Genomic DNA, 27,460 nt, shown 5'->3' with positions numbered 1-27,460 from the left:
GTAGGGGACACTGACTTCCCGCTGTCTTTCAGGGTCACTGGGGGCAAGAAATCCACCAAGAGGACCAAATCCATCAATGGCTCCTTGTACATCTTCCGGGGTCGAATCAACACTGAGGTCATGGAGGTGGAGAACGTGGAGGACGGGACAGGTAGGCCCCGCCCACGCCCTGCCTGAGGCCAGCCTCCCCACTTTGCTGTGCGGCGTGGGCTTCTCACTGCGGTGGCTCCCCTTGTGGTGGAGCACGGGCTTCGGTAGTTGCAGCCTGTGGGCTCAGTGGTTGTGGCTCCCGGACTCTGGAGCACAGGCTCAGTAGTTACAGCACACACCAGCTTAGGTGCCCCATGGCACGTGAAATCTTCCCAGACCAGGGATCCAAACCATGTCCCCTACATTGACGGCCGGGTTCTTAACCACTGGACCATCCTTAAAACTAGGGTTTTAAGCAGCCTAAAGTGCACGAAGGAGATGGGCAAGGAGGCAGGGAAGCACTGGGGGAGACTTCTTTATGGGCAGGTCTTCCTTGCCCACCAGAGAAGAGATAGGAGAGGGAGCATTTGAAGGGTGGTAAGTTCAACCCCCAAACCCGATCCCATTGAGGTCTCCACTGCCCTGTCTTCCTGGAGCAGGCAGGGCTGGTCCCATGACCTCACATAAGCGTATAATGATGAATGTTGAGTTATATGGCTGAGTCCATGCTGACCCCCTCCCTTTGCCTCCTGCCCCCGCTAGCGGATTATCACAGCAATGGCTACACTGTCACCAACGGCTGGAAGATCCACAACACGGCCAAGAACAAGTGGTTTGTCTGCATGGCCAAGACGGCGGAGGAGAAGCAGAAGTGGCTGGACGCCATAATCCGCGAGCGGGAGCAGCGCGAGAGTGCGTGGCCGGGGGCTTTCTCGGATCCGGGAGCGTATATGGCTTCCCCCTGTCTGATCCCTCCTGTCGAGTGAGAGCTGTGTCTGGGGACAGGGCATAGGGTCCTTTCCAGAGAGGTTGGGACCACCTGCCAAAAAGCAGGTCTTTGAAGGGGTAGGAGCTCTGAGACTGTGGTAACTGGTCGGAGCTCAGCTTATCTGGTTTAGCCCACTAGACAGATGGGAAGCCTGAGGGCTAGTGGAGGAGACTTGCCTAAGGTCGTGCCAATGTGGTTGGTCGTCCTGGGATTCTTGGCAGTCGTGGGGGTCAGCTGGGGACAGGCTTTCGGGATCCACAGGCCTGTCCCCTGGGCTCCCCAGCGCCTGGTACTGACCGTGTCTTCCGTAGGCCTGAAGCTGGGCATGGAGCGCGACGCCTACGTCATGATCGCGGAGAAGGGGGAGAAGCTGTACCACATGATGATGAGCAAGAAGGTGAACCTGATCAAGGACCGCCGGAGAAAGCTGAGCACCGTTCCCAAGTGCTTCCTCGGCAAGTGCGTGCCTGCGCCTGCCCTCCCCTGGGTCCCTGGGCCTCGGCTGCACTCACCTGGCTCTTCCCAGCTCTGCCCCGTCCCCCAGGAGCCCCCCTGGGCAGAGCCACTCAAGCACCCTAAATCCTTATGGAACAGCCCTTGGCGGTCAAGCGTAGTGAGGTCCCCTTATGAGGTCTTTCAAATGTTTTTGACCACAGCTCACTGCAAAATGTAAGGTTGATATTGTGACCGGGTACACACATAGGATCCATTAATTGTATGATCGAAGCCAAAGTTTCACAGAATTTACTGTGCTTTATACACTCTACAAGTATTTGCGTATTCTGTTCTACTCATTTCTTCATTTCAAAAATACTGCTGCTGCTACTGCTGCTAAGTCGCTTCAGTCGTGTCCGACTCTGTGCGACCCCATAAAATTGCTTTCACAAACTATGAGTGGGTTGCCCACCATAGATTGAAAAATGCTGCTCTAGCATTTAAGCAAAGAGAGGCCCCTGTAGCTATTTCAAGCAAAGAGGTATTTAATGCAGAGAGTTGATTTCAAAGGTTTTGGGAGGGCCGGAAGAGCAAATGTAGACCTTTGAATTAGTCTGTTCAGATGCCCTAACAAAGTCCCAGAGTCTGGGCAGCTGAAACAACAGAGATGTATTTTCTCACAGTTTTAGAGGCTGGAAGTCTGAGAGCGAGGTGTTCGACGGGTGGGTGTCTGGTAAGACCTCCCTTTAGGAGATCCATAAGGGGAGGGAGGTCTCCCATGGCTTTCAGTAGATAGGGCCTCCAATTTCTCTGTTTGGGAACTACATTATTTCCTAATAATAAAATGTTATTGCCCCTGCCCCTGTTTTATAACCGAGGATCAAAGGGCCAGAATGCAGGTGATTTGGGATTGGATCCTAAACCCAGGTTTAAATCTCATTCACTTGGGGGAGCAGGCTGGGCACTGGGAGAAGCGGAGGAAGAATTGGAATCCCCGTAAAACCAGCCAATTGTTCCCAGGCCCCTCTGTGTGTTAGACCTGGTGGTCACGCTCTGGAGAGGGTAGGAGAGTGCCTGGGGCCTCACAAAGCTTCTGGGGAGAGAAGCTTGCCTGTGAGGCTGGGGTTCTGTTTAGAATTCATTAACTCTCATCCCACTTGCTTCTCCAAAGCTTTTGGGGAGGCCTGGGATAAAAGCTGCTGGAATTATTCTGCTGTCATAGACCAGGGGAGAGGTGACTTGGTCTAGGGTGGTCACCGTGAAGATGGCGGCAAGTGTCACATTCTGGGTCATCTTGAAGGTGATGGCATTTGCTGACAGGGTGAGGGAAGAAGGGAATTAAGGATTATGAGCACCTGGAAGGATAGATGGCTGCTTGCTGAGAAGTGGCGGGGGAGACGCAGGGAGGTTTCAGGGGGCGGGGGTACAGCCCAGGGGACATTTGGATGCTTATATAGGGACCGGCCCCCAGATGGAGATGTCGACTTGTTAGGTGGATATGGAATCTTGACTCAGGGAGAAAAGTCTGGATTAGAGACCTAAGTGCAGGGCATGTGGGCGTTTAGATGGTTTTCAAAGTCATGAAACTGAATGAAATCTGCAAGGGAATGAGTAGAAAGAGGGCAGGAAAGAAATGAGGTAGGGATTGACTGGGCCCTGGGGAGGAGGAGCAGCTATCAAAGGAGAGGAAGCTGGCAGAGAGGTGGGAGGCAGGCTGGTGAGTGCGGTGGCCTGGAAGCCAGGTGGGGAAAGGTGCGGAGACTTGGAATCGTGGTTTGGACATGTTAATAAGGTTGAGATGCCCCGTAGACATTTGCATATTGACAGATATTGAAACGTTGTTGGATGGGCAGTTGGAGAGTGTGAAGCTGGGGCTGGGGGGTGGGGTAGGGGTCACGGCCTGAGGCTTACGATTGGCCTGGCAGCAGCCAGGGGGTCTTAGGGGTTGTTGGGACCCTGAGAGGTGGCAGCGATGCCTTTGAGTCGGGTTTTGCCCTCAGGTCAGGGACCCCGCTCCGTGTTCCCTGGGAGGCTCTGTGGAGGGGTGAGTGTGGGCCCGAGACCTGCGGGAAGCCAGGAAGGGGCAGCCTGGCCGGTCTCCATCAGCTAATCCCCTAATCCCTGGGCAAGGAAGGAGGTTTTTCTCTTAGGAGAGGTGTGCTTCCGGCCCCCCAGGGTCAGAGGCCCTCCCTGCCCCTTGCCGAACCCTTCGAAGAGCTTAGTCCAGCCGGACGGGATAACCGGTCTGTAATTAGAGCTTCAGCAGTGTTTTGTCCCCTTAGGAAGGATTAGGGAGATTTCTTTCATTGCTCATTTGAAACAGGGCCAGGACTGATGACTGTTTATCATCGTGCTAATGGAACTCACCTCCCTGCACGGCTTTGCTCTGCCCCCAGCCCGGGGCCGTGGTCTTCTTTCTTCCCGGCTGACACCCAGATCCCCTCAGGTGGAAGGAACCAGGAGCCCTAGGGACATGGCCAGGCAGCCTTTCTCCGCTCCACGTGTGGCCACGTGGCCGTGCCTTTTAATCTTCACATGACACTGTGGTTTACTGTCATTATCAGTGCACGATTGCTGTTAGTTGCTAAGTCATGTCCAGCTCTTTTATGATCTCATGGACTGTAGCCTGCCAGGCTCCTCTGTCCATGGGATTTCCCAGGCAGGAATACTGGAGTGGGTTGCCATTTCTTTCTCCAGGGGATCTTCTCAGGCCAGGGATCAAGATACCCGCGTCTCCTGTGTTGGCAGGTGAATTCTTTATCCCTGAGCCACCAGGGAAGCCCCGTCAGTACATAGTAGGTGATAAATAGTGACTTGACAGGCATTGCTGCAGACACCCCCCTGGAAGCATTTCAGACCATGGAGTCACATGGGTGAACATAACCCCCCCGACCCCCACCCCCAGTTCCTGCCCTCATGGAGCTCAAGGTCGTGGAGCAGATGAGCAAGAGAAATGGGACTCTTGTACTGAGAGTGAGTGGACACTGGGTCTCAGCTCAGGGACTTTCCTGGGAAGAGTGTCAAGGCGTACCTGTGTATCCCCTGTGCCCAGCCTTGGATTTGACATTCAGTAAGTGAGATCCATGTTTACTGGGTGCATGATATAGTGGGGCAGGAATGAAGAGCGACGAAGGCTGATGCATGCTAACTCTCTGGCTCCTGCCCACGTAGGCTGATCTGCTCCCTGCGTCCCCAGCACCCCCACCCTGCATCCAGTTCCGTCTTTCTGGAAGACTAGATCTCGCTGCTCCTCGTGCCCTGGCCCCCACCAACTGGCAGACCACTGGTTTCCTTATTTCTCACTCAGAGGCTGATCCTCCCGCCTGTACTCTCTTCCCTGCGCCCCGTGGAGGCAGACGATGCCCCCTTGACCCAGTGCGCTTTGCAGACGTGTTTTCCATAAAACTTGGTATTCAGTGTCCACATTTAACAGTTGGGAGATTTCACAGGAAACGCTGGATTTCTGGCTTCTCTTGAAAAGTCATAAGATGCTTTAGTCTCCCCGTGTGGACATGGTTGGCCGCCCTGAGTGGCTGCCGTCTCCAGAAGTGCTGGCTGGCTCAGCAGAGTTTCCACCTGGCCCTTTTCACTCATTTACGAGAGGTCAGGGTCCCTGCATTAGAGGTGAATGATGTCTGGTTTTGAACCCTGGATCCCAGCTCAAGATTCAGTGTGATTCGAAAATTACTGACAAAATCCAGAGGGTCCCTGAATGAACCACCTGCCAGATGGACCCTTTGGAGGCCCAGAGAGGGACAGCAATTTGCCCAAATCTGCCCAGCAAATTGATCCTCAAAAAAGGTCAAGACTCAACTTGGGGCAGAAAGCTGGGTCTCGGCTCCTCTGTCGTCTGGGCTGCCTTTTTCTGTGCTGGCAGCTGCTGCAGGGAGCTTCCTGTCTCTCCCCAACCCTGGCTGCAGGGCCGCCGGTCCGGGCCAGAGGTGGCCCCTGAGGGGACAGCTGGTGGGCAGCTGGTAGCCGAGTCTCAGCTTCCAAGAGTGGGCACTCCACATCTGTTCGCCTCCCCCAGCTGCTGGCAGCTTTCTTTCTGCCGCTGATTTTGAGGACTTGGGGAATAGCACTGGGGGAGGACAGGACTCAGAACAATCTCTTCCCTACTCGGGGCTCCGCAGAATAGATCTGTTTCTTCTACGCTCTCCTTGGCCTGCGCTGGGGCTCCCTGAGTGCCTCGGCACACCCCACTACCTACACATAAGGCAGGTCATTGCTCCGCCAAATGCTGGAAAGCTAAAAATAGCCCTGCTCCCCTCTGGCCCTGTAATTGGAGGCGGAACAGCTGGTTTCGATAAGCTCCGTGCTCTGGCCAACTGCCACCCGCTTTCATTGAGTACAGATTGCCTCGCGTCCCCAGCTCTCCCCTTTCCTGCTGACTTCCACTGGGCTGAGCTCTGCGTGGAGCCCTAAACACTCCTCTGAGACCTGGGACCTGGGGTCTGGCTGAGCCCCTGCCCCGCTGGGTAGTCACATTGGATTTGTCTCATTTCCTCTGGGCTTGTGAGCACATCTTTCTTGCTGAGGCCTTCCTGCTTCCCCCAGAATGTTCCTTCTTGTTGCATGGCTCATTCCTTCAGTTGTTCACGAGGTTACTGTGCCCTGCTGTGCTTGGGCTCCTCTTCCAGGTGCTGGGGGTGTAGATCTGTGAGTTAGACAACAGGTCTCCATCAGCATGGAGACGACATTCTGGTTCTGGGAGATGGCTGATAAACGCATCCATAAATCTGTAAAGAGTACGACTCCAGTGATGAGTGCTAAAAAGGAAGTAAAACTGAAAGATGGGATGGTTTGTGTGTGTGGGGGGTGTTTTGATGAGGTGGTTGGGGAAGACTTCTTCAAGGAGGTGATATTTGAGCTGAGACCTAAAGATGGAAGAGAAGGGCTATGTGAAGAGCTGGGGAAGCGTGTGTCTTGGCAGCGGGAACAGCAAGTGTAAAGGCCCTGAGGCAAGCAGGAGTCTGGCATGTTTTGTGAGCTGGGGAAGACGGTGAGTGCGGTAAAGCAGAATAAGTGAAAGAACAGAGATCAGGGGACAGTTCACGCAGGGCCTTGGCATCATGTGGGCAGAAGTTGGATGTTTTTTGAGAGTAAGTAGGCAGCTCATTCGGAGAAGGCAGTGGCAACCCACTCCAGTGTTCTTGCCTGGAGAATCCCAGGGACGGGGGACCCTGGTGGGCTGCCGTCTATGGGGTCGCACAGAGTCGGACACGACTGAAGCGACTTAGCAGCAGTAGCAGCAGCAGCAGCAGCAGCAACAGCAACAGCAGGCAGCTCATTGGAGGGTTTTCAGTGGGAGAACAACATGAGTTGGTTGTCTCTCCTGACTCTCTACAATCATCTTTCTGGGTCCTTATTTCTTCCTGCTTATTAGTTTCTTCATTCCTTCTGTCTGTTCACCCATCCAGCCATCATCCATCTCCCACCCACCCCCCATCTACCATAAATCTCTCCACTTACCATTCACCCATCCATTCATGCTTCCCTCCACCCACCTACCCACTAAGCTCCCCAGTCACGTAGTCATTTATCTGTCGAATCATCCAATTATCTACTCACTTTTCATTCATTTGTCCACTCATGTGTCCATGCTCTCATTCCTCCATCCATCCATCCTTCCTTCCAGCCTCCCTTCCATCCATCCATCCATCCATCCTTCATCCATCCATCCACCCTTCCATCCATCCATACTTCCAGTCTACCATCCATCCATCCTTCCAGCCATCCTTCCAGCCATCCATCCATCCTTCCATCCATCCATCCATCCTTCCTTCCAGCCTCCCTTCCATCCATCCTTCCATCCATCCCTCCATCCTTCCAGCCATCCATCCATCCATTCATCCATCCTTCCATCCATCCATCCATCCTTCCATCCATCCGTCCATCCTTCCTTCCCGCCTCCCTTCCAGCCATCCTTCTTTCCATCCACCCATCCATCCATCCATCCATCCTTCCATCCATCCATCCATCCATCCTTCCATCCATCCATCCTTCCATCTATCCATCCTTCCATCCATCCATCCATCCATCCATCCATCCATCCATCCATCCAGTTAGCTTGAGGCAGGGCCTGGGGTCTGCTCACACCCACCTCTCTGCCATTGGTCTTGAGGAAAAGCATCTGGCCTCAGCAGGAACACCTGCTTCCTTGTGGCTCAGCTGGTAAAGCATACGCCTGCAATGCGGGAGACCTGGATTTGATCCCTGGGTTGGGAAGATCCCCTGGAGAAGGGAAAGGCTACTCACTCCTATATTCTGGCCTGGAGAATTCCATGGGGCCATAGAGTCAGACACGACGGAGCGACTTCCACGTTCACTTTCACTTTTCAGCAGGAACCCCGGGCCTGTGGGGTCCTGAGCTCTGCTTCCCCACAGGCAGTTCGGCTGTTACTCCTGAGAGTGGGTGGGATCAAGCCAGTTCAGTGCTGGCAGCTATGGTCCCAGGATAGGGGTGGCCCTCTCAACTGCATCTTATATTTCTGGCAGTGAGTTTGTTGCCTGGCTCCTAGAAATTGGTGAAATCAGCAAGACGGAAGAAGGTGTGAACCTGGGCCAAGCCTTGTTGGAGAATGGTATTATCCACCATGGTGAGTGGGGCCTGGGTCTGAGGGGGGTGAGGGTAGGCAGGTCAGACCTCAGCAACTGTGTGTGGAACTAACCCAGAGGCCATTTCTACTCTGCTGTGCGGCCACCTGTTCCCTGGGCACAGAGTGGCTGCCCTTATAAAACGGCTCACAGGGCTGGAAGATCCAGCACTCACTCGGGGCACCCAGAAAGCAAGGTGGCCTTGTAAAGTTATGGGCGGGGAGGAGAATTTTCTCTCTGTCCCTGCAAAAAATAGCAAGAACCATTGAAGTTTTAGTTTCCAGTTGGAGCGTGGGCAGGGGGTTCGGTGAAATTGCACTTGGCATGGAGCCTGGCTGGGTGGAGGGTGAGGATGTGGTGTGGGTTGGGAGGGGCCAGGGGGCTGCACTCGGCCTCACTAGCCCTGGGTCCTTCTAGTCTCTGACAAGCACCAGTTCAAGAACGAGCAGGTGATGTACCGCTTCCGCTACGATGACGGCACCTACAAGGCCCGAAGCGAGCTAGAGGACATCATGTCCAAGGTGCGGACCCTCTGCCCTGACCCACAGTCTAGACCCCACTGCCCCCACCAGCCCCCCCTCTACTCCCCACACCCTCCTATCGGCCGGGATTTGTTGTCCCCTGGAGAATGTGGCCCGATCCCAGACTCCCCCTTTTTCTCTTTCAGGGTGTGAGGCTTTACTGCCGTCTCCACAGCCTTTACACCCCTGTGATCAAGTAAGTTACTCTCTGCAAGCTTCACCTCTGCCTCTTCTCAGCTGTGTGGCCTTGGGCCTGTAACTTAACCTCTCTGAGCCTCGGTCTCCTTCTCCATCCAATGGAACTCATAACTGCACCTACCCTGTAGGTTTGTCTCGAGGGTCAAGTGAGTTAATCTGTTGGGAAACACTGCAGCTTGGTGGTGAAAGGTGTTAGTTCTGGGGTCAGACAAGGCCGAGTTTGGATCTCAGCCTGCGAGTTGGTGAGCAGCTATTTCCCTTTGTGGAATGGGGATGATAATAGGATCCACCCCAGGGCCTTTGCACTTGCTGTCCTCTCTGCCTAGGATGTTCTTTCCCTACATATCTGCTCCCTTCTTTCCTTCAAATGTCCCCAAGTCAGAGGGGCCTTCCCGACCACCTTTCTAAAGTATCACATCTGGAATATACTTTGGTTTTCTTCTTGAAGCTTGTCAGTGGCTGACATACTCTATATTTATTTCTTGGTCTGTGTACTGTCTTGTCTTCCCCCACTGAATTGTACACTCACCAAAGGCAGGGAATTTTCTCACCACTGTGTCCCCAAACCCTCAGCAGCACCCAAAGAGGCGCTGGCCAGTAGAACTTCCCGCATTGGTAGAAGCGCTCTGCACCCGTGCTGTCCAGGACACTGGCCACTAGTCACATGTACTTTCACACTCTTGAGACTGAAGAGTGTAATCTGAACTCTGATGTAACATTAAGTGATTGGAAACCAGCCACATACTGGAGAGTGCCTGTCCGGGGCAGAGGAGCCCTCAGTAAATGTTTGTTGAGTGGTGGTTGAGGGGTGCCTAGCTTCTTTTGCCTCTGTGTCTGCATCTGTGGAATGGGCATAAGCATAGCTCACACCCCTGGGGTTGTCATGAGGAGTGAATCTGAGTGGCGCCGGCACACGGTGAGCGCTGTATCAGTTCCCGTGATTCGTGATTGTCTTTACTGTGAAGCTTATGGTTGTGGATGAAGGGCCGGGAGGGTGATGTGATCCTTAATAGCTGCAGAGGCCTCTGCCCGCTGTCCTGACAGCTCTTACCACCTCTCAGGAGCGGAGGGGCAGGGTCTTCTCCCCTTGGAGGTGAGGCGCAGGGAGCCCCTTTGTGCAGGCCCAGAAGGCAGGTGGGGCTGGCCCGGTTCGGCTCACACCTCACAGGCCGGGCCCCTCCGTCCGCCCCCAAAGGAGGATGTGGCCAGGCCGGCAGCAGGTCCTGTTTACCACGCACGTGCCCTGCTGGGCTCCCCAGCTCCCGAGAAGAGCTCCCCCAACCTGCCTTTCTGAGCCCCAAGAGGGCTGGCTGCAGACACCCATTTGCGTCGGCTTCAGAAGCTGAGCAGTTTTGTGGTTTGGCTGCAAGATCCGCACAACCCTTCATACCACAACTTGGCAGGAATCTTGACAGGTCAGAGCGAAGAACCAGGACTGTCACAGACCCCTGCCCTCTGCTTGGTCCTGACTGCCCACTCCAGCCCCTGGAGAGACGTTTCCATATCAACACAGTTTTGTTACCTTTAGACGCAAGGATGTCAATGATGAAACGAAAGGAAAAAGGGAAGAACTGAAAGTTTCTCTCGCTACTCAAGAGTAAATCAGGTCTCCGCAGGCTCAGCGTTTTTGACGTCTTGGGCTGGATCGTTCTTTGTTTGGGAGCTATTCTGGGCAGTTTTGAGTGCTTAGCAGCATCTGGTCTCTGCCTGCTAGATGCTGATGGTACCTCTGGTCACCCCCGTCCCCGGTCAGATCATGACAGCCAAAAATGTCAGCAGACACAGCCAAGCATTCCTCGGGGGGCATAGTCGTCCCTGCTGGAGAACCCTAGGCTGGGGAGAGTTCCCAGAGCATTAGAGCTGCCTGAGGATGGGGTTCTGGGTTGGGACAGACCTGCCCTAGGTGACTCTGTGAGTGAGGGGCGGGTCTGGCCAGTCTCCCTGTCTGGTGGTCACCCCGGTCCCCCGGCCTCTGACCCGTGGCTGGAGAATGTGGAAGTCCCTGGACCCCTAGCACTTTGAGCAGGGACTTCGGGACTGTTTCCCCTCCCTCCTGTCCGATTGGCTCACGGCCGGCTGCCTCTCCACAGGGACCGCGATTACCACCTGAAGACGTATAAGTCCGTGCTGCCTGGGAGCAAGCTGGTGGACTGGCTGCTGGCCCAGGTGAGAGCTCCCCTGAGCGGGTGTGACCCGGAGCTGAGGGGCTGACCAGGATGTGGGCCTTTGAGGTTTAAAAAGCTTTAATTTTAAATTTTATTGATTGATTTGGCTGCACTGGGTCTTAGGTGAGGCATGCAGGGTCTTTAGTTGCAGCCTATGGGATCTGGTTCCCGGACCAGGGATTGAACCTGGGCCCCCTGCATTGGGAGTGTGGAGTCTTGGCTACGAGACCACGTAGGAAGTCCCTAAAAATTTGTTTTAAAATTATTTTTTTTTTCTGTCCAACTATCTTTTAATTTTTAAAAACATTATTTATTTTAATTGGAGGCTAATTACTTTACAATATTGTGGCAGTGTGGGGCATACATTGACATGAATCAGCCACGGGTGTACATGTGTCCCCTCATCCTGAACCCCCCCTTCCATAAAATGGTTTTTAAATTGTGGTAAAATACACGTAATATGGGCTTCCCACGTGGTGCTGTGGTAAAGAACCCGCCTGCCAGTACAGGAGATTCGGGTTTGATTCCTGGGTTGGGAAGATCCCCTGGAGGAGTAAATGGCAACCCGCTCCAGTATTCTCGCCTGGGAAATCTCATGGACAGCGGAGCCTGGTGGACTACAGCCCATGGGGTCACAAAAAGTCAGACATGACTGAGCACATCGGCAAACACATAAGATGACGTTTACCATCTTAACCATTTTGAAGTGTACAGTCCAGTAGCCTTAAGTCCATTATCACACAGCATCACCACCGTCCACTTCCAGGGCTTCTCCCGTCTTGCAAAGCTGAAACCCTGTCCCTGTTGAACAGTAGCGCCCTGTTCCTCCTGCTGCCCGGCTCCTGGCAGCCGCCCTTCCGCGCTCTCTGAGCTGGCCTGCTCAGGGAGACCCGTGTGAGGGGCCAGGCCGTGTCTGTGCTTCTGTGTCGGGCTTGGCTCACTCCGCATAAGGCCTTCAGGGTTTGTCCATGTTTAGCCCGTGTCAGAATTTCCTTCCTTTTAAAGGCTGAATAATATTCTGTTGGGTGGATAGAGCACATTTTCGCTGTCAGTCGAGGGGCAGTGGGGTGACTGCCACCTTGAGGCTTTCTGTTTTAAACATGAGATGATCCCTGGCCCGCTGGGACAAGTTGGTTCCGTCCTGCCACCAAACCGGAGCCTCCGAGTGGAGGCTTGCCAGGTTATTCGCTTCACACGGGTCCCCAGTGAGCAGGGGCTGGGCAGAGTCTTGGAAGAATCTATGAGCCGCTTTTGCTGCAACTTCCCCAAGGCGATTGTTCTGTTGAGGTGCTGTGAGCCATCCTGCCTGCCCGTCTCTTGCAGTTGGGAGCTCCTGGTCACAGCATGCTTATTCTGGGCCGGGGCCCATCTGCTCTTTTGGGCATTGTCTCACTGAGTCCTCCACCCCATTTGCAGATGGGGAACTGGGGTCCAGAGAGGCCAAGTGCCTGGTCCAAGAACACACAGCCTGGCAGCAGCACAGCTAGGACTCGGGTGGGCCCATCGTATCCCCTCGTGCCTCGGTTCTGCAGACGTTTCAGGGAGCCTGCAAGAACTTCCATTCATAGTTCATAAGAAGAATGCGCTGGCTCCAAAGACAAGGAGCCGACTGTGAAATTGAAATGGATACATGTTTAAACTTTTACAGAGTGCAGCTCTATGGCAGCCTCATTAATAGTTAAGTTTCCCATTCATAGAAACTTCATTCCATTCGAAAACAACTTACTGCCTGGATTTTCTTTTGCCGAACAAATTCCTGATGATTGCCTAGAAGTCAGAGCCAATCTATGTAAAGGAAAGCCTTCTTGGCGTCAAATAACTTCAAAAGCAAGCTTAGAAAACGCCTTGAAAAAACTTTTTCAAACCCCCAAAATGTATTTAATGTAGGATGTGAGTGCATTTTAAAATATGTTTGCTGGGATGTGGGGCCCTAAAATGTGGGAGGTCTTAAAATGACCTTGGATTTGAATTTATAGAGTTGCATGGCTTGGAAGCACAGAGCTGCTAACCATTGTACTACACCACCCCCTCCATAGGATCCCCTGAAGCCAGCCCAGAGTGTGTGCTTTACTAGCATGGCCTCTTGGGAGGGCTTGGGCCACTGCAGGGCTCCCAGCACAGATGAGACAGCAGCTGATTTTGGTGGGATAAGATCTTTGGGCTGTCAGAGGATGAGGCTGGCAATAGACAGACCGATGAGGAGGCAAATTCAGAACTACAGGCAGGGGAGCACAAGAACTCCCCTGAGAATGGTGTGGCCTCGGGGGAGGCGGGAAATGTCAGGTTTTGGATTTTTTGAAGGTAGACCTAACAGAATCTGCTGTTGGATGGATGGATTGTGGGCGGCGGTTGAGAGAGGAGTCTTGAAGAACTCCAAGGTCCTTGACCAAGCTGGGGAGGCTCAGGGCTGTGACCTGGAGCACTCCAGCAAGGAGGAGAACTAGCCAGAGCAACTTCCTCTGCTGGTTTCTCTTTGTGATTGATGTCAGGCACGGGGAGGGGGGACCTGCTCTTGGCCAGTGCTGTCAGATTAGCTGTGATCCTGGCCGAAGGCCCCCTGGAATAGCCTGAGTCGTTGTCAGTGGGTCCTGAGAATGCCCCACCCCTATCCCCCAGCATCCTGTCGCAGTGGAGGCAAGGGGAGGATGGTGGAGTAAAGTTTGTGGCTGACCCTCTGTCCACTTGAGCAGGCCTCCCATTGCTCGGCCTGGTCTGGGGACATAGGGAGGCTAATTGGAGTTGACAGAGGATGGCTTCCACGAGATTGACCAAAAGACAGCTGGCATCTGGCTCCCATTCAGGGAAAGGGGAGGACGGTATGCATATGGGTCTCTCTGCGTGACAGAGGTTGGTGATGAGGATGTGACCTTGACGACTGGTTATGGCAAGTCTTCATTAGAGTCATCCCCACCTTGTACCTTGGCAGGAAGGTCAAAAAGAAAACATATAATTGTGTAGTTCAGGAGGGTTATTTTGCTTTGAACACCTCTTCATTTCTAACTTCTAGGTCATTCTGCTCCTTGAAACAAAATGTTGGTTGAAACCTCCTTGATCAGCTGGAAATGCTTGTGGCTGCACATGATAAGAAACTTGACTTGCACAGTAAAGGCGTTTTTCTTTTTTCGTTGTTCCCGTAACTAGACATCCAGAGCTCATGATCCTAGAGCTCAACAATGCCATTTACACCCAGGCTCTTTCCATCTTTTGGTTCCACCACCTTGCCCGCTGCCTCATTGTCATAAGATGGCTGCCACAGCTCCAGATATCGCATCCATATAGACCTATGGCCAGAGGCAGGCAGCAGGGACAGGTGAAGAGAGCTTTCTCACTCTGTGTATTGGGGGAGGAAACTTCCTCCAGTCCTCTCCCTTCCCAAGTGGTCTTCCTCTTGGTCTCATGGCCAGGTGGGTCCCACATATACCCCTAAACCACTCCCTGGGGAAGACAACAAGGATTGCTGAGCGTGGCTTAGAATTCCTCAGAATTCATTCTTTGAGGCTCCCTGCCAACTCCTTGGATGAATCAGAGTTCTTTTAGCTCTGAGAATGAGGGAGGTACTAGTCCTTTGATTGACAAGCTACATATTGCATCAGTTCTGATCTCTGTATATTATCTCATTTAATCTTCAGAAAAACAGTTGTTATCCCCATTTTACTGATGAAGGAACTGAGGCTCAGGTTTTATAACTTGCCTCAGGACACCCAGAAATGGGGTACTCCTGTAAGATTGGGTGTGTATGTGATTGGGGCTTTCATGATGCCCTGGTAGTCAATAATAATATTAGAAATAATAGTAATACTCCTCTCTATTGCTTATAACCTGTACTGTGGAATCTGAGCAGGGAACACCACTGAGGGGTGGCAGAGGCCTTGGAAAGTTAAGAGCAAATCCAGGGATTAAAAAAATACAAATGAGGACGTGAAGCTTGGCGAGGTTAAGGAGTTGCCCACGGTCACAGCTTGGCCAAGCAGGGGTTTGAACACGGGGACCCCAGCTTCAGGTTTGTCTCTTCCCCTCTCTGCTCACGGTTTTTGGTCCATGTTGCCTGGGCTCCAGCATGCCCCAGGCTGCGGCCGTCAAAAGGAGGGTGGGGAGCAGTGGGCTGGGACAGGCCAGAGCAGGTCAGGCCAGGAGCCAGGTGCTGCGGGGAGGCTGACATCTGCTGGCTCCTGTGCCGGCTCTGCAGAAATGTGCCCGAGTGCCTGCCACGCTGACCCCACGGCCAGGCTGATGGTGATACTGGCAGAGGCGGTGGTTCCAGCGCCTGGGGGTTGGGGTGGCGGGGCTTGGATGGGAGCAGGCAAAGGGCAGTCTGGCAGCTCAAGGCACCAGCCTAGAGGAAACAGGATAAACAAGGACAGGGCAGGAGCCCTGGCCACAACCCAGGGCAGCTCTCTTCCCTTCTTGGAGCCTCAGTTTCCCTGTTTGTAACTTGGAGGGAAGGCCTGGCTGCAAGAGGATTCCATTCTCAAGCTGTGACCTTGGGCCAGTGCTGCATCTGTCTGTCTGTCCCTCAATGTCTTCATCTGCCAAACGAGGTTAATAAGAGCAGCTGCCCCTGGGTTGACCCTCAAGGCCGTTAGTGTGGCTGGAGCCCCCCCACCAGGGGGCTGGTGGGCCACTCGGGGCAGGGAGACTCAGGTGGTGAGGTTGATTACACTGTGGGAAGAAAATGGGGGCTTGTGACTTTCGGTCTCCCCATGGCTGGTGGGATGTGGGTGGGGGTTTACTCTTCAGGTGGGGGTACACCCAGGGTTGGTGTGATTCACTCCTGAGCAGAGGATCCATCCTGCTGCTGTTCTCACTTTGGGAGCTGCCCCTTGGGTTACCCCAGGGCCCTCTGGGGAGAAGAGGGGAGGGGATAGGCTGGGAGCCCAGGTTGTGAGAGCTTTAGAGAGCCAGGTGGACTCCAGACGTCAGCCCGGGCCCCCCGCAACCCCACCGGGCCTGCCCGCCTCTTGGGCCCCTCACAGCGGGAGGCTATGGCTGTGGATGTGGCACCTCCAGGATGGATGGCAGCCCCCTGCCCCCGGCGGGGCTCAGAGCCTGCTGGCCCTCTAACCGCCCGCCCGGGTTCCCACAGGACAGGTTTGTCATCTATGAGTCAGCTTGGGGCAGTGAAACACGAGGCCAGCGGCTGCCCCAGGCTCTGCTCTGGGGCCTGCAGCTCTGAATTCATTTCTCCTTTAGCTGAGGAATTCCCTGCCCCGCCACTCCGCTGCTGGCCGCGGGCTCTGGGGGGTGTGTGGGATACACCCAAAGTGCAGGCCTCTGGCCTGGCGGTGTCCGGGGCCTTTTGGAATCAGTTCTCACTTGGACAGTTGTTTAAATGAGAGGCTGTAGGCCCTGTGACCCTCTGAATGGAGTCGAAGTTCATTGACCTGGTTACAAGCTCCTGCATGAGTTAGTCCTTGCTCACCATGTCTTTATCCACTCAGCAGGTATTTATCAAGCACCTACTGTGTGCCAGGCTCTGTTCTAAGCCCTTCGAATTCAGCAGGGAACACAATAGAGCAAAGGCCCTTTCCCTGTGGAGCCGACCTTCACCCACACCCCGTCCTTGCTGGCCATGCTGTCTTCTGTGCTGCAGGCTCCGTCCACCTGGACCTCTGTCCCTGCTGTTTCCTTTGCCTGTCCCTCCCCCCATGCACACACAATTCACATATTTTGCCTGGATATACTGAGATTGTTTGGGTTGCAAGAAGCAGAAACAGAATCTGGCTAACTTAAGGAATATTAAAAAGAGATGGTGACTTACTGGGAAGGCCATGGAGCACCCACAGAGTCAGGAGAGACCCTGGAGCCAGGCCTTAAAAGGAACTGGCACCAGGAAACTCCGAGCTCCTCAGGAGCAGGCGCGGTGGGACACTGTCTCCAGGGCACGCTCTAAGGCAAGATTGGCTCCAGCTGCTCCCTGACCTTGGGTTCCTCTGCTCAGGGGTCGTGTTCTGGGGCAGGAGGCATTGCACTGGCCTTGCCTGGACCCCATGCCCTCAACCTGGCCAGGGGTTGGCGGTCCCAAGCCTGGAGGGACCTTCCTCTCACAGCAGCATTCTACATGGGAGAGTTGGCCCTGAAGGCGGGCCCAGCAGGGGCCCAGCACACTGGCCACACCCATTCAGTCTTCAGTTTCGGGTTGGTTGTCACTTCCTCCAGGAAGTCTGAGATGAGCCAGACCCCCGATTTAGGAGTATTTTCAGTTGCGAGAACAGAAAACGCAACTGAACACTGGCCTAAGGAAATGACATGCTGCACATCGGGAGCACCACATATCAAGAGCCTTCTGTCCTTCACTCCGCCACCCTCAGCAGGCTGCCACCTTGATCAGGACATGGTCCTGCAGTCCCTGCATCACTTCCTCATGTAATTTTATCCCAGGCAGGGAGGGGTGCTCTTGCTTTTCCCTTTTATTAGGGAGGAAGATATTTTCCAGGATTTCCTGGTAGGCCTCCCCAGATAGCTCATTGGCTACAGCCAGGTCAGTTAGGAGTTGAACTTGATTTCTTAATATCAGAGAGCCAACTACAGAGGCTGAAACCAATTAGGGGTTTGTTTTTCTTTAGTATGAGGGAAGGCTGGAGGTTGGTGAGACAGAGCTGCTGGGACAATCTCATGCTATCTTTGAGGACCACCCTATCCCTTTCTTTTTGCACTGCTCTGCTTAGTATGTTTCTATTTTCCAGATCACATTGTGATATAAGATGGCTGCAGGAGCTCCAGCCATCACATCTGTGTTCCAGGCAGGCAGGAGGAAGAGATACAAAAGGCCAGGAATAAAGTGTGTTTCCAGAGCTCCCTATCAGTGATTTCTGCTTGTGTTTCATTGGTCACCGCTGGCTATAGTGGAGGCTGGGATCTGAGGTTATCTAGATAGATGCACTGTCATCTATAACAGTGAAGATTTTGGTACCAGGGCCGGATGGGGCGGGGGAGGGTTGTTGCTGGGCAGCCAACAGTGTCTGCCACATAAAATCTCAATTTCTCTTTTTGCAGTGTTTATCGCATGATACTCCATGCATTTGTCACATTTAAATAACATACAATTATATATTTTTCTGGTTTGGGAGTCGTAAATAACAATCACAGACATGGTTGGTGGTACCACAGTAAATAAGACAGAGGCACATCCCTGCCCTCGTGGAGTCTCCCTTCCTGGGGTGGCAGTGGGCTCTTTGTCCACCTGGCTCAGCGCCTTGGGCCAGGTCCACCTAACACCTTCCCCTTCTTGTTCTGTTCCAGGGTGATTGCCAGACACGTGAGGAGGCCGTGGCGCTTGGCGTGGGCCTGTGTAACAATGGTTTCATGCATCACGGTAATCCAGCCCTCCGCTCAGCCCAGCCTCCCCAGGGGGTGGGGTGGGGTGGGGTGGGGGTCTGTCCTGAGACAGAATTGCTGGCAGGGACCCTGGTCCCTGGTACATGTTTCAGCGAGGGGAAACAGGCCCAGAGACAGCAAGTGGCAGGCTGGCGGCTGCCCAGCAAGGCAGTGGGTGTGGGCCTATGGACTGCTGTGGCTTTGGGCCAGCTCATGCATTCCCCTCCTCCTCCACCCCCAGTTCTGCACCGATGGGGAGACCACTTCAGGTGTCCCGTGGGGACCGAGGTGGCTGATCAAATCCATGGGCTTCCCAAGACTTTACTCCTGGATGGGAGATGGCCTCCCAGGGTGGGCAGCGAGGCTGGGCAAGGTGGGCCTGGTCCGTGGGCCTCCTGGGAGGGGAGGAGAGGGGCTCGTGGGGACAGAGGATGGCCGGGCTGTGAGTGAGAGGGAGGAAGCCAGGTGAGGCCTCGCCCCTCAGACACGTCCCTCCTTCTCCCGCAGGGAGAAGCGTGTCGGAGGGGAGGCAGGTGGATGGTGTGAGATGGTTCTGGGGAGGGAGAAATGGTTCCACTGACACCGCTTTAAGATAAGAGAGAGATTATACCCTGGGCCCGGCCTCCCCTAAGAACTCTGCATGTAGTGATTAGTTTAATCTTTGTGCTGGTCCTTTGATGTTGGTATGGAAAACATGCCCGTGTATAAACGAGGACCAGAAGCCCAGGCAGTTAGGACAGTTGCTCAAGGAGGGGCTGGGATTTGGACCCAGGCAGGTTGACGTTACAGGCCACCAGTGAGCTCTGTGGCTGGGGGAGCCCCGAAGTTCCTTCTGGTCCCGGGGGAGCCCCCAAGTTCCCACTTTTTTAGGATGAGTGGATTTTAGCCTCTCCCCCCCGCCCCGCCCCCCCCCCCCCCCCCCCCACCGCCCCGCCAGCAAAGAGCCTTTCTCTGGTATCCAGAACAACCTCAGGGCCTTGTCACACGCAGTGTTTCCCTCATCCAGGGGCCCCTCCCTCCCTGCCTCGTCCCCTGACTTACCAGTGTTTCTGCTCAGCTCTGGCCTCTGCAGCAAGGCCCCCCGACCAGCTCGGAGAGGTCCTCTCCTGCCTCCCGCTCTGGACCAGCTCGATTCCCTTTCCTTCCCGGGACTGCCTGTCCCCGTGAGGCTGAGTCCACACCTCCCCTCTGTCTTTGTTCATCTATAGTGTGTCTTTTGCCTGTGGGCACCATGCTAGGCTCTGGGGACCAGAGGTGAACAAGAAATACAAGTCCTGCCCTCGTGTGTGTGTGTGTGTGTGTGTGTGTGTGTGAGAGTGAGTGAGTCACACAACCGTGAAATAAGCTGAAGCCACGCTGGGGAGAGGAGCAGCCAGAAATCCTCCCAGCGTCTGCTCTGTGCACCAGCTCAGAGGTTGGCAAACTCTGCCTGTAGAGGGCCAGAGAGTAAATGTCTTAGTTCTTGCAGGCCGCACGGTCTCTGCCACAGCCCAGCTCTGCCCCCGTCCGTAGTCTGAGAGCAGCTACAGGGGATGCATAAACAAGTGGGTGTGACGTTTAGCCAATAAAACTTTATTTAGAGAAACAAACTGGGGGCCACAGCTTTCTACAGTTGGTCCAAGAGCTGGATTTGCTGTCCCTTTGCCCCGTGAGGTGAAAGGCCATCAGGTTTGGCCCCTGCCTTGAAGCCAGCAGGCCCGGTTCTGGGCCCGACTCAGCTTGCTGACAGCAAAGCCCTCTCCTCTCAGCCTCAGTTCTCCCATCTTTCCCTCCCCGTCTGAGCTCAGCATTCTGACAGCTCTGGGGCGTTGGGGCTCACTCCACAGCTGAGGGGGGCAGGTCGGGCCCAGCCAGGGCAGCCCGGGTCATTCCTGAAACCCACTCTGTTCCCTGCAGGGATCTTTCCGAGCCCATCCCTCCCTCCCGTCAGCTGAACAGAACCTCTCATTTGTGGGTGAGAGTAATTAGGGTTCCACCCCAGGGCTATTTCAGGAAGGCGGCTGTCTGAGGACCTTCTGATGGGGGTGACCCCGGGCAGCATCGACACCCTGGGGGGTGCTCAGGGAGAGAAATTGCAGGGTGCCGCCCTCGGTCCCCTCTGCTTGCCATGAACTCCAGACCAAGCTAAAAGAGGAAACGGCCAATCCTAGGGTGGCGGCCACTGCAAAATGCAGGTTAGGGTGCCGGGTGGAGGGCGTGGTGGGGCCTGCCTGGCGCCTCCCGGGGTGTCTGACCTGGGCTTGCGGGGCCCTGGGGTGTCCCTGGGGAGGGGCCCAGAGGCAGTGGTCCAGCCCCCTCGCTGTAGGTGCAGACAAGGAAACTGAGGCTTGTGATTTAATCTTTGTGGCCGCTCGGGGACGTTGGTTGTTATCCCTACAGATGAGGAAACTGAGGCTCAGAGAGGCTAAACGGCCTTGAGGTTGGGGGTGGTGGGAACTGACCAAGGCTTTCAGTGATGGTCTGTGCCCGTGTCTCACGAAGCCTGGCCAGTGGCTGTGACTGGAAGTTGGGAGTGGTCGGCCCTCACCTGGCCGAGCTCCTGGACTCTGGGGTTCCAGCTGTTTCCCCAGATATTTCAGCTCAGACACAAGACACAGCTCGGTGTCTCCTCCTCCCTCTCCCCGAGACTCATAGCCTCGTGTTTACAGTGGAGGGGAAGCCAGCTGGCCTCCTGGGGCCTGGCTCCCAGCTCTGGGGAAAGCAGCAATTTGAGCGTCTGTTCTTTCCAAGGAGGTAATAGAGGTGGTCTGAGAGCCATGCTCACAAACAGCTAGTGTCCCCGGCAGGGAAGGAGGCAGAAGGGAAGGCCTCTTGATGCTTTTCATGTCATCAGAGGCTTTCAGAGAGGCCTGAAGCTAAGGCAGCTGCTTGTCCTTCTTTCCCGGGCCCACTGACCTCAGATGACTGCCTCGACGTCTCCCCTTCTGGAATTTGCCCCTGTGCCCATCTGTCAGGCCAGGCCGGGCAGTATGATGAAGAGGAGGAGCCTGGGCTCTGTGGTCTTGGGCAGTTTATTTAGCTCTTCTGGGCCTTAGACTGCCTGTCTTTAAAAGGGGCACAGCAGGTCCTCCTTTGTCTGCAAAGTGATCTTAAGCCTGTATTCCTGGTGTGCTCTGGACTAGAAGGTATTTAGTTAAATTGTAATCCACAGGGCCCATATCACATGCTGATTGTTACCAGTTTTTTTTTCTGTTTTTGTTTTAATATTTTTCGGTCACACAGCATGTGGGATCTTAGTTCCCTGACCAGGGATCAGACTCACATCCCCTGCAGTGGAATCGCAGAGTCTTAACCACTGGACCACCAGGGAAGCCCCTGTTACTGGTTCTTTTTACTCACTTTCCTGCCTAGTCTTAGAGGTCTGAAGACTTTTTCTGTAAGGACCCGGATAGTACATGTCTCAGGTTTTGTGGAACGTAGTCTTTTGCAATTATTTAACTTTGTCATTGTGACCCCAGAGCAGCCCCAGACAATATATAAACAAATTGGTGTGACTGTGTTCCAATAAAACTTTATTCATAAAAAGTGGGAATGAGCCACATTTGGCCGACAGAGGCTGAGTGTACCATCCCCTGGTCTACAGGGTCTCACTGAGGTCTGTTTCTGATTATTAGTGAGGGTGAGTTCCTTTCCGTGCACTTGGCACTCACCACTCTCTTAGGTTTTCCCATTTGTTAATTACCTATTTATATCCTTTACCCATTTATCTTTGAGTTTCCCAGCTTTCTCTGGTTGGTTTGTTGGAGTTTCCCGTATAGTCTAGAGATTTCTCCTTTGTTGATTTTAGACCAGACGGTTAATTTTGAATCTGTGGCCTGCCTATGGCCTTGCTATTGAATGGAAGTCCTTAATTTTATCATACTGCTTTTTCGGGGTCGGGGCGGGGGGTCCTTGTATATGAACTCCTTTTCTGTTTTAAGACAAAGACACTTGCCTGCATTTTGTTTGGTGAGCTTTAGTTTTCCTATTCTTATTTAGGCGTTTGATTCAACAGGATTTATTGTTATATATGGTGTGAGGTAGGGATCGGATTTTTTGTTTCCCCGTTAAGTACATCAGTTTTCCCTGTACCATCTGTGGAATACTCCATGTGGTTGTTTGTCATCCATCATATGCTAAGTTCCCATAAAACAGTGGCCTCTTATGTGATAGCTGTTCTCTTCCACCGGTTCTTTACTTCGGCTGTGGTTCCACAGCTTTGTACCTTACATGGCTTTGTAACATGCCTTTATATAAGCAGGTGGGATGAGTTCAGAATTTTCATGAGTCAGAAAGTCAGGCTTTTATGTGAACTATCCTAATATGTTAGTTTTGGCACAGGACTTTACTTACTAGAACACCATGCTGGCCAACCCAAGCTTGTCCAGGGGCTGGTCCTGGCCTGTGGCTGCCAGTCGGCAGATACCACTGAAGGCTCCCTGTGTGAGCCTGACCCCGTGTCTGTGGGTTTGCAGTGCTGGAGAAGAGCGAGTTCAAGGATGAGTCCCAGTACTTCCGCTTCCACGCAGACGAGGAGATGGAGGGAACCAGCAGCAAGAACAAACAGCTTCGCAATGACTTCAAGCTGGTGGAGAACATCCTGGCCAAGCGCCTGCTGGTAGGAGCAGAGCTGAGCTCGCTGCATCTTCCTTCCCAGACCTGCCTGCAGGCCTGGGAACTGGGCAACCTTCAGGTTGTGGCTGGAGAAGTTGAGCTCACCTTGGGGTGCCCAGAAGTAAGGGGGGATTTTAGGCGGTGCCTGGCAACACCGCCCAGATGCCAGGCTACTTTCCTGGCCAGGCCACCCTCCTGACAGATGAGACTGGGCTCGCTGGGCTCCCTTTCTTTTTCTTCCCCTCTCCTCTTGTCCACCCCACCCCTAGCCTAGCCTTTGCAGGGAGGATGGTCTCCTGAAATGACCCCTCTCATACCAAAGCCTTGGGTCTTCTGGGCCAGAGCCCTTGTTCAGTTGCTGCAATTAGCCTTGCAGTTAAGGTAGGACATTCACCAGCCTGGTCAGGTTTTTTACCAGCCTAGCCCATCCTGTTTCTGTGCCTCCTGGTTGAGCCTCAGCCTCCACCTTGAGGCCTGGCCCACAGCAGGCAACAGGGAGACGGGCTCGGAGAGGTTGGGTCTCTTGGCATAAGCCAGAGTTGGGGCTGAAGCCTGCCTGACATGCAGGCGGCTCTGTTCACGTCTCTCCTATCGTACTTAAGGGGGCTGCTGTTTCAGTTCCCATTTCTCCCGCCACAGAGCCCTCAAGCGCTCCACACCACACTTGGGACAAAACCTCCCTGTCCCTTTTCCTTCCTCTCCTGTGTTCCCCCCTCCTCGGCCCACTTAGCGCAGCCACTCAGATCTTCCGTCTTACCCTCCAGTACTCTGGGGCCTGACTCAGGGCCCTGGCACCTGCTGTGCCCTCTGCCGGGAGCACTGTTCTCCACTCTATAAACTTCTGTTCCTCATTTCATTCAGGTCTCAGCGCAGATGTCCCCTCCCCTGGCCCTGCTTCTGTGCTGCATTCTCTCCCTTTAAGTGCTTTATTTTAATTCAAAGTACATACACCCCTGGGCACCACATTCTGTATTTCTTTGTTTGTAGTCTGTCTCTCCTACTAGACAGGCAGCTATACATGAGGGCAGGAACTGTTTGTCTTTTTTGGTGCTGTTTCCAAAACAGTGTAGTACCTGGCCCATATAATAGCAGCTCAGCAAAATATGTACTGAGGAAATAAATGCATTTCTCTATATCCCCACTACCACGGACCCCCCCCAAACCTTCTTGTCATCCTGCGATGGGGAGGGACGGCTCCTCCCTAAACCCCCTTCCTGTCCCTAAGTTCTTGGTGGCAGGACACTTTGGGGTCTGATTTATTTCATTAAGGCAGTAAGCTGTTATTGAGCACCTGCAGTATGACAGCAGATGGGGAGACAGTGGGGCATAATAAATAAGGAGGCTCTGTCCTCAGGTTGGGAGGAGGAAAGGGGAGACAGGCCAAGAAAGCTAAATGAATACGTGGTCACCCCACTCCCAGCCCCACCCTAAGAAGATCTGGGACATGAGGAGCCAGCTGGGTCCCAGTCCCCTCCAACCCACGCCGGTGTGGGCCAAGCTGGGGCAGGCTCCAGGCCCCCCTCCCAGTCTCACTGCCTCTCCTGCCTCGAACCCCCAGATCCTGCCCCAGGAGGAAGACTACGGCTTCGACATCGAGGAGAAGAACAAGGCTGTGGTGGTGAAGTCGGTCCAGAGGGGCTCACTGGCGGAGGTGAGGCGGCTCAGAGGGGCCACCCCGGCCCCTGGGCTGCGTGCGGACAGGAGAGTGGGGCCCTCCTCCAGCTCAGAAAGCCCTGGAATGGCAGTGGTTCCTCCTGGCTCCTTGTCCTCCTGGGGATACTGAGTCTGGGTCTCTGGGAACTAGTGATGGAGCGCCCGGCATCCAGGTTGCCCTCCCAGCGTGGACCACCAGCTCCCCCTGCTGGCCGTGCAGGGGCCAACCCCCGCCCCCCCCAAAAATCCCCACTGGGGGCTCTAAATCAGCTGATTATAGAAAAACTAACTGTCAGCCGCTTGAGTAAGGCAGGTTTGGTTTGCTGCTCCGAGATGGATATGAGGTCTAAAGGAGGGAGGCCAAGGCTTCAGCCCCAGGGCCTCTCAGCTGTTGTCAGGGGTGTGCAGACAGCTGGGAGAGAGGCGCTGGCCACTTTTTTTAGGGGGCTCTGCTTGCTTCCTCATAGCAATCAGGAAGGCGTTTGGCTGCGTATAGTAGCCACAGGCTGGGCTTGACAGTGGCTGGAGCCCCAGGGCTTCTGTTTTCTTTGATGTAAGCAGCTCAGAAGGAGGTGGTTATAAGTCTTGGTTCAGGGTTGACATCGCTTCACTTTTGCTGGCCAAGGCCTCGTGGTCCCAAGGTGGCCACCCCAGGTCCATGCCTCGTGTCCTTGCAGAGCCGGGCAGGAAGGAGGGGCGGGCTGGAAGCTTCTTCTCAGGGAAGATGTCTTTGCTGTTAGTGGCCCCCACAGGCCTCCCTTCACAGCTCCTTGGCCCACATGGGTCTCACCAGCTCACCTCACTGTTTACCACAGAGGGCAGCGGGGTTGCCCCAGGGGGAGTCTCACTCGGGTCCTACTTGGTCCCTGGGGCTGGTGACTCTGTGCCCCTGAATTGAGCGCCTCCTTAGTGAGGAGGAGAGGGGGTCAGTTAACCTGGTGTGCTTGTCTCCCTCACCACCCGCCCCCGCCCAGATGGCCGGCTTGCAGGTGGGGAGGAAGATCTTCTCCATCAACGAGGATCTGGTGTTCCTGCGGCCCTTGGCTGAGGTGGAGTCCATTCTCAACCAGTCTTTCTGCTCCCGCCACCCTCTGCGCCTCCTGGTAGCCACCAAGGCCAAAGAGTGAGTGTCGCCAGGGGCAGGGTGTCTGGTGGCCTTCCTCTCGGGATGAGGAGTTGCCCGGGTCCCAGGGGTGGTGGTGGTGGGTGGGGGGTGCCTGGCTAATCCAGGTCCCTGCGGCTGGCGGGTCCTCCTGCAGACACGTGACAAGGTGCTGCTGGCTCTGTTCAGTTGGCTCACTGTCAGATGGCTCTGACAGTGCTTACTGGGTGTCTGCTGTGTGCCTGCTGGCGTTTTAGGCTCAGGGGATGCAGCCCCGTCTGCACAGATCCATTTCTGCGCTCACAGATCTCTGTCTGTTTGGAGGCTAGAGCAGGAGACAGACAAAGTCAAAGCAGAAAAGGGAGAGACGTACCAGGAGGTAGTGAGTGTGGACCAATATGTTGGGTTGGCCATAAATCATTTGGGTTTTTGCATCACATCTTATAGAAAAATCCAGACAAATATTTACCCAACCCATTATAAAGCTGGGACAGGAGATGTGCTGTGTGGAGGAGTGCTGGTCAGGGAGATGCCCCTGAGAACAGAGGTGAAGACCTGAAGGGGGGTAAGGGAGGGAGTCAGGGGGACATCTGGAGGAGGGGGGTTGCTGGCAGAGGAAACAGCGAGTGCAGAGGCCCCCAGGGTGGCACTGGGGCTGGTGTGTTTGAGCAACAGTGAGGAAGCTGATGGGGCTGGAACAGGGTGGGCACTGAGGTCGGTCAGACAGTAGAGGCCAGGCCCTGTGGGACCTGTGCCCACAGTAAGGAGCATGGAGCTACCGGAGGTTCTGAGCAGAGGGGTGGCATGATCTGACATAGGGTAACACAGCATCTCTCTGGCTGCAGGTGGAGACTAGATTGTTGGGGGTGGGGTGGGGGAGGGCAGAAGCAGGAAGCCTGGAGAGGAGGCTGCTGGCTGGGCCAGCCCAGCCGCGGTGGGCATGGTGAGAAGTGGTCGTGTACCAGATAGAGGCACCGGGAGGAGCGTTTTCTATTTTAAATCCTGCACATTTGCTTTTCACTTCTCTCTTCTATTTAAGGCAGATGCTCCTGGTTTTCTGTTGATGGGAGTGATAGAAAGTTTTAAATAGCATTCTTTCAGTTCAAAGGCTTGTCAGTTTTGGGGACATGATTGATGGTTTGGTTAGTATGTAGAAGTGGGAGAAATCACCATGGTGGAACATGCCCGCTTCAAGTTCCAGAAATACCTGGGGTTTGAGAACAGGCTCCCAAGACGGCTTTTTATGGCAGGTAGGGACAATCCAAGGCCTAATGTGGAGGACATGCCTTAGACAGGGAAGCCGATGGCTACATTGAAGCCCCTGGATTAATAATGACCTTGGGCAGGGGCTGGGCATTCTGCCCTGGTGATCCACCCACAGAGTGGCTGGGTCATCTGGGCTTTCAAATCATGATCTCTGGGGGACACGTGGACATTTTTCTGGAGTCAGCACCCAGATGTGCTGGGGGTCACTTGTCACCCTCCAAGTAAGTGATTATTACATAAAATATGCACTCACCAAGGTGCTGGTCTGGTGGCCACAAGGCTTCTTCTCACCCAGAGAATGATAGTGAAGGGTTAGGAGGGTGCATGGACGGACTTTCCGAGGGTGGGCTGGCTGGTTCTGATGAATCAAAGGCCCTGCTCTGTGCAGTCTGATTGAGTGAGGTTTCTCTATGCATTTGGAAAGCCTGGTGCTGCTGCTGTCCGGGGCTGGATTTCCCAAAAGCCTGGGAGGCAGGGGCTCCCCTGGTGGCCCCCTGGGCTTTCTTTCGGGAGAGACACTGCTGTACCTTATGGCAGCTTCTGTTCGGTGCAGGATTGTCAAAGTCCCCGACCATCCAGAGGCGCTGTGCTTTCAGATCCGTGGAGCAGCCCCGCCGTACGTCTACGCAGTGGGCAGAGGTAAGTGGGAGCCCAAGGG

The 27,460-nt window shown here is 54.3% G+C and overlaps 1 protein-coding gene across 2 annotated transcripts in view; it reads left to right on the top strand.

Annotated features, from left to right (window-relative positions):
• Positions 1–27,460, top strand: part of PREX1 (phosphatidylinositol-3,4,5-trisphosphate dependent Rac exchange factor 1) — a 181,152-nt gene that overhangs the window by 126,901 nt on the left and 26,791 nt on the right. For both annotated transcript variants that reach the window (XM_025001304.2, XM_025001303.2), the window contains 12 exons: positions 33–151; positions 733–882; positions 1,270–1,417; positions 7,892–7,992; positions 8,408–8,511; positions 8,658–8,707; positions 10,800–10,875; positions 18,114–18,186; positions 22,643–22,785; positions 24,340–24,432; positions 25,409–25,557; positions 27,356–27,441. In XM_025001304.2, the coding sequence (XP_024857072.1) occupies positions 33–151; positions 733–882; positions 1,270–1,417; positions 7,892–7,992; positions 8,408–8,511; positions 8,658–8,707; positions 10,800–10,875; positions 18,114–18,186; positions 22,643–22,785; positions 24,340–24,432; positions 25,409–25,557; positions 27,356–27,441 (1,292 nt within the window). The remainder of the gene's footprint in view (positions 1–32; positions 152–732; positions 883–1,269; positions 1,418–7,891; positions 7,993–8,407; positions 8,512–8,657; positions 8,708–10,799; positions 10,876–18,113; positions 18,187–22,642; positions 22,786–24,339; positions 24,433–25,408; positions 25,558–27,355; positions 27,442–27,460) is intronic.

Source organism: Bos taurus, chromosome 13 (assembly GCF_002263795.3).
Source record: "Bos taurus isolate L1 Dominette 01449 registration number 42190680 breed Hereford chromosome 13, ARS-UCD2.0, whole genome shotgun sequence".
In the NCBI taxonomy this organism is placed as follows: Eukaryota; Metazoa; Chordata; class Mammalia; order Artiodactyla; family Bovidae; genus Bos; species Bos taurus.
The sequence above is the reverse complement of the archived record's forward strand: the minus strand, read 5'-3'. Positions and strand labels throughout refer to the sequence as shown.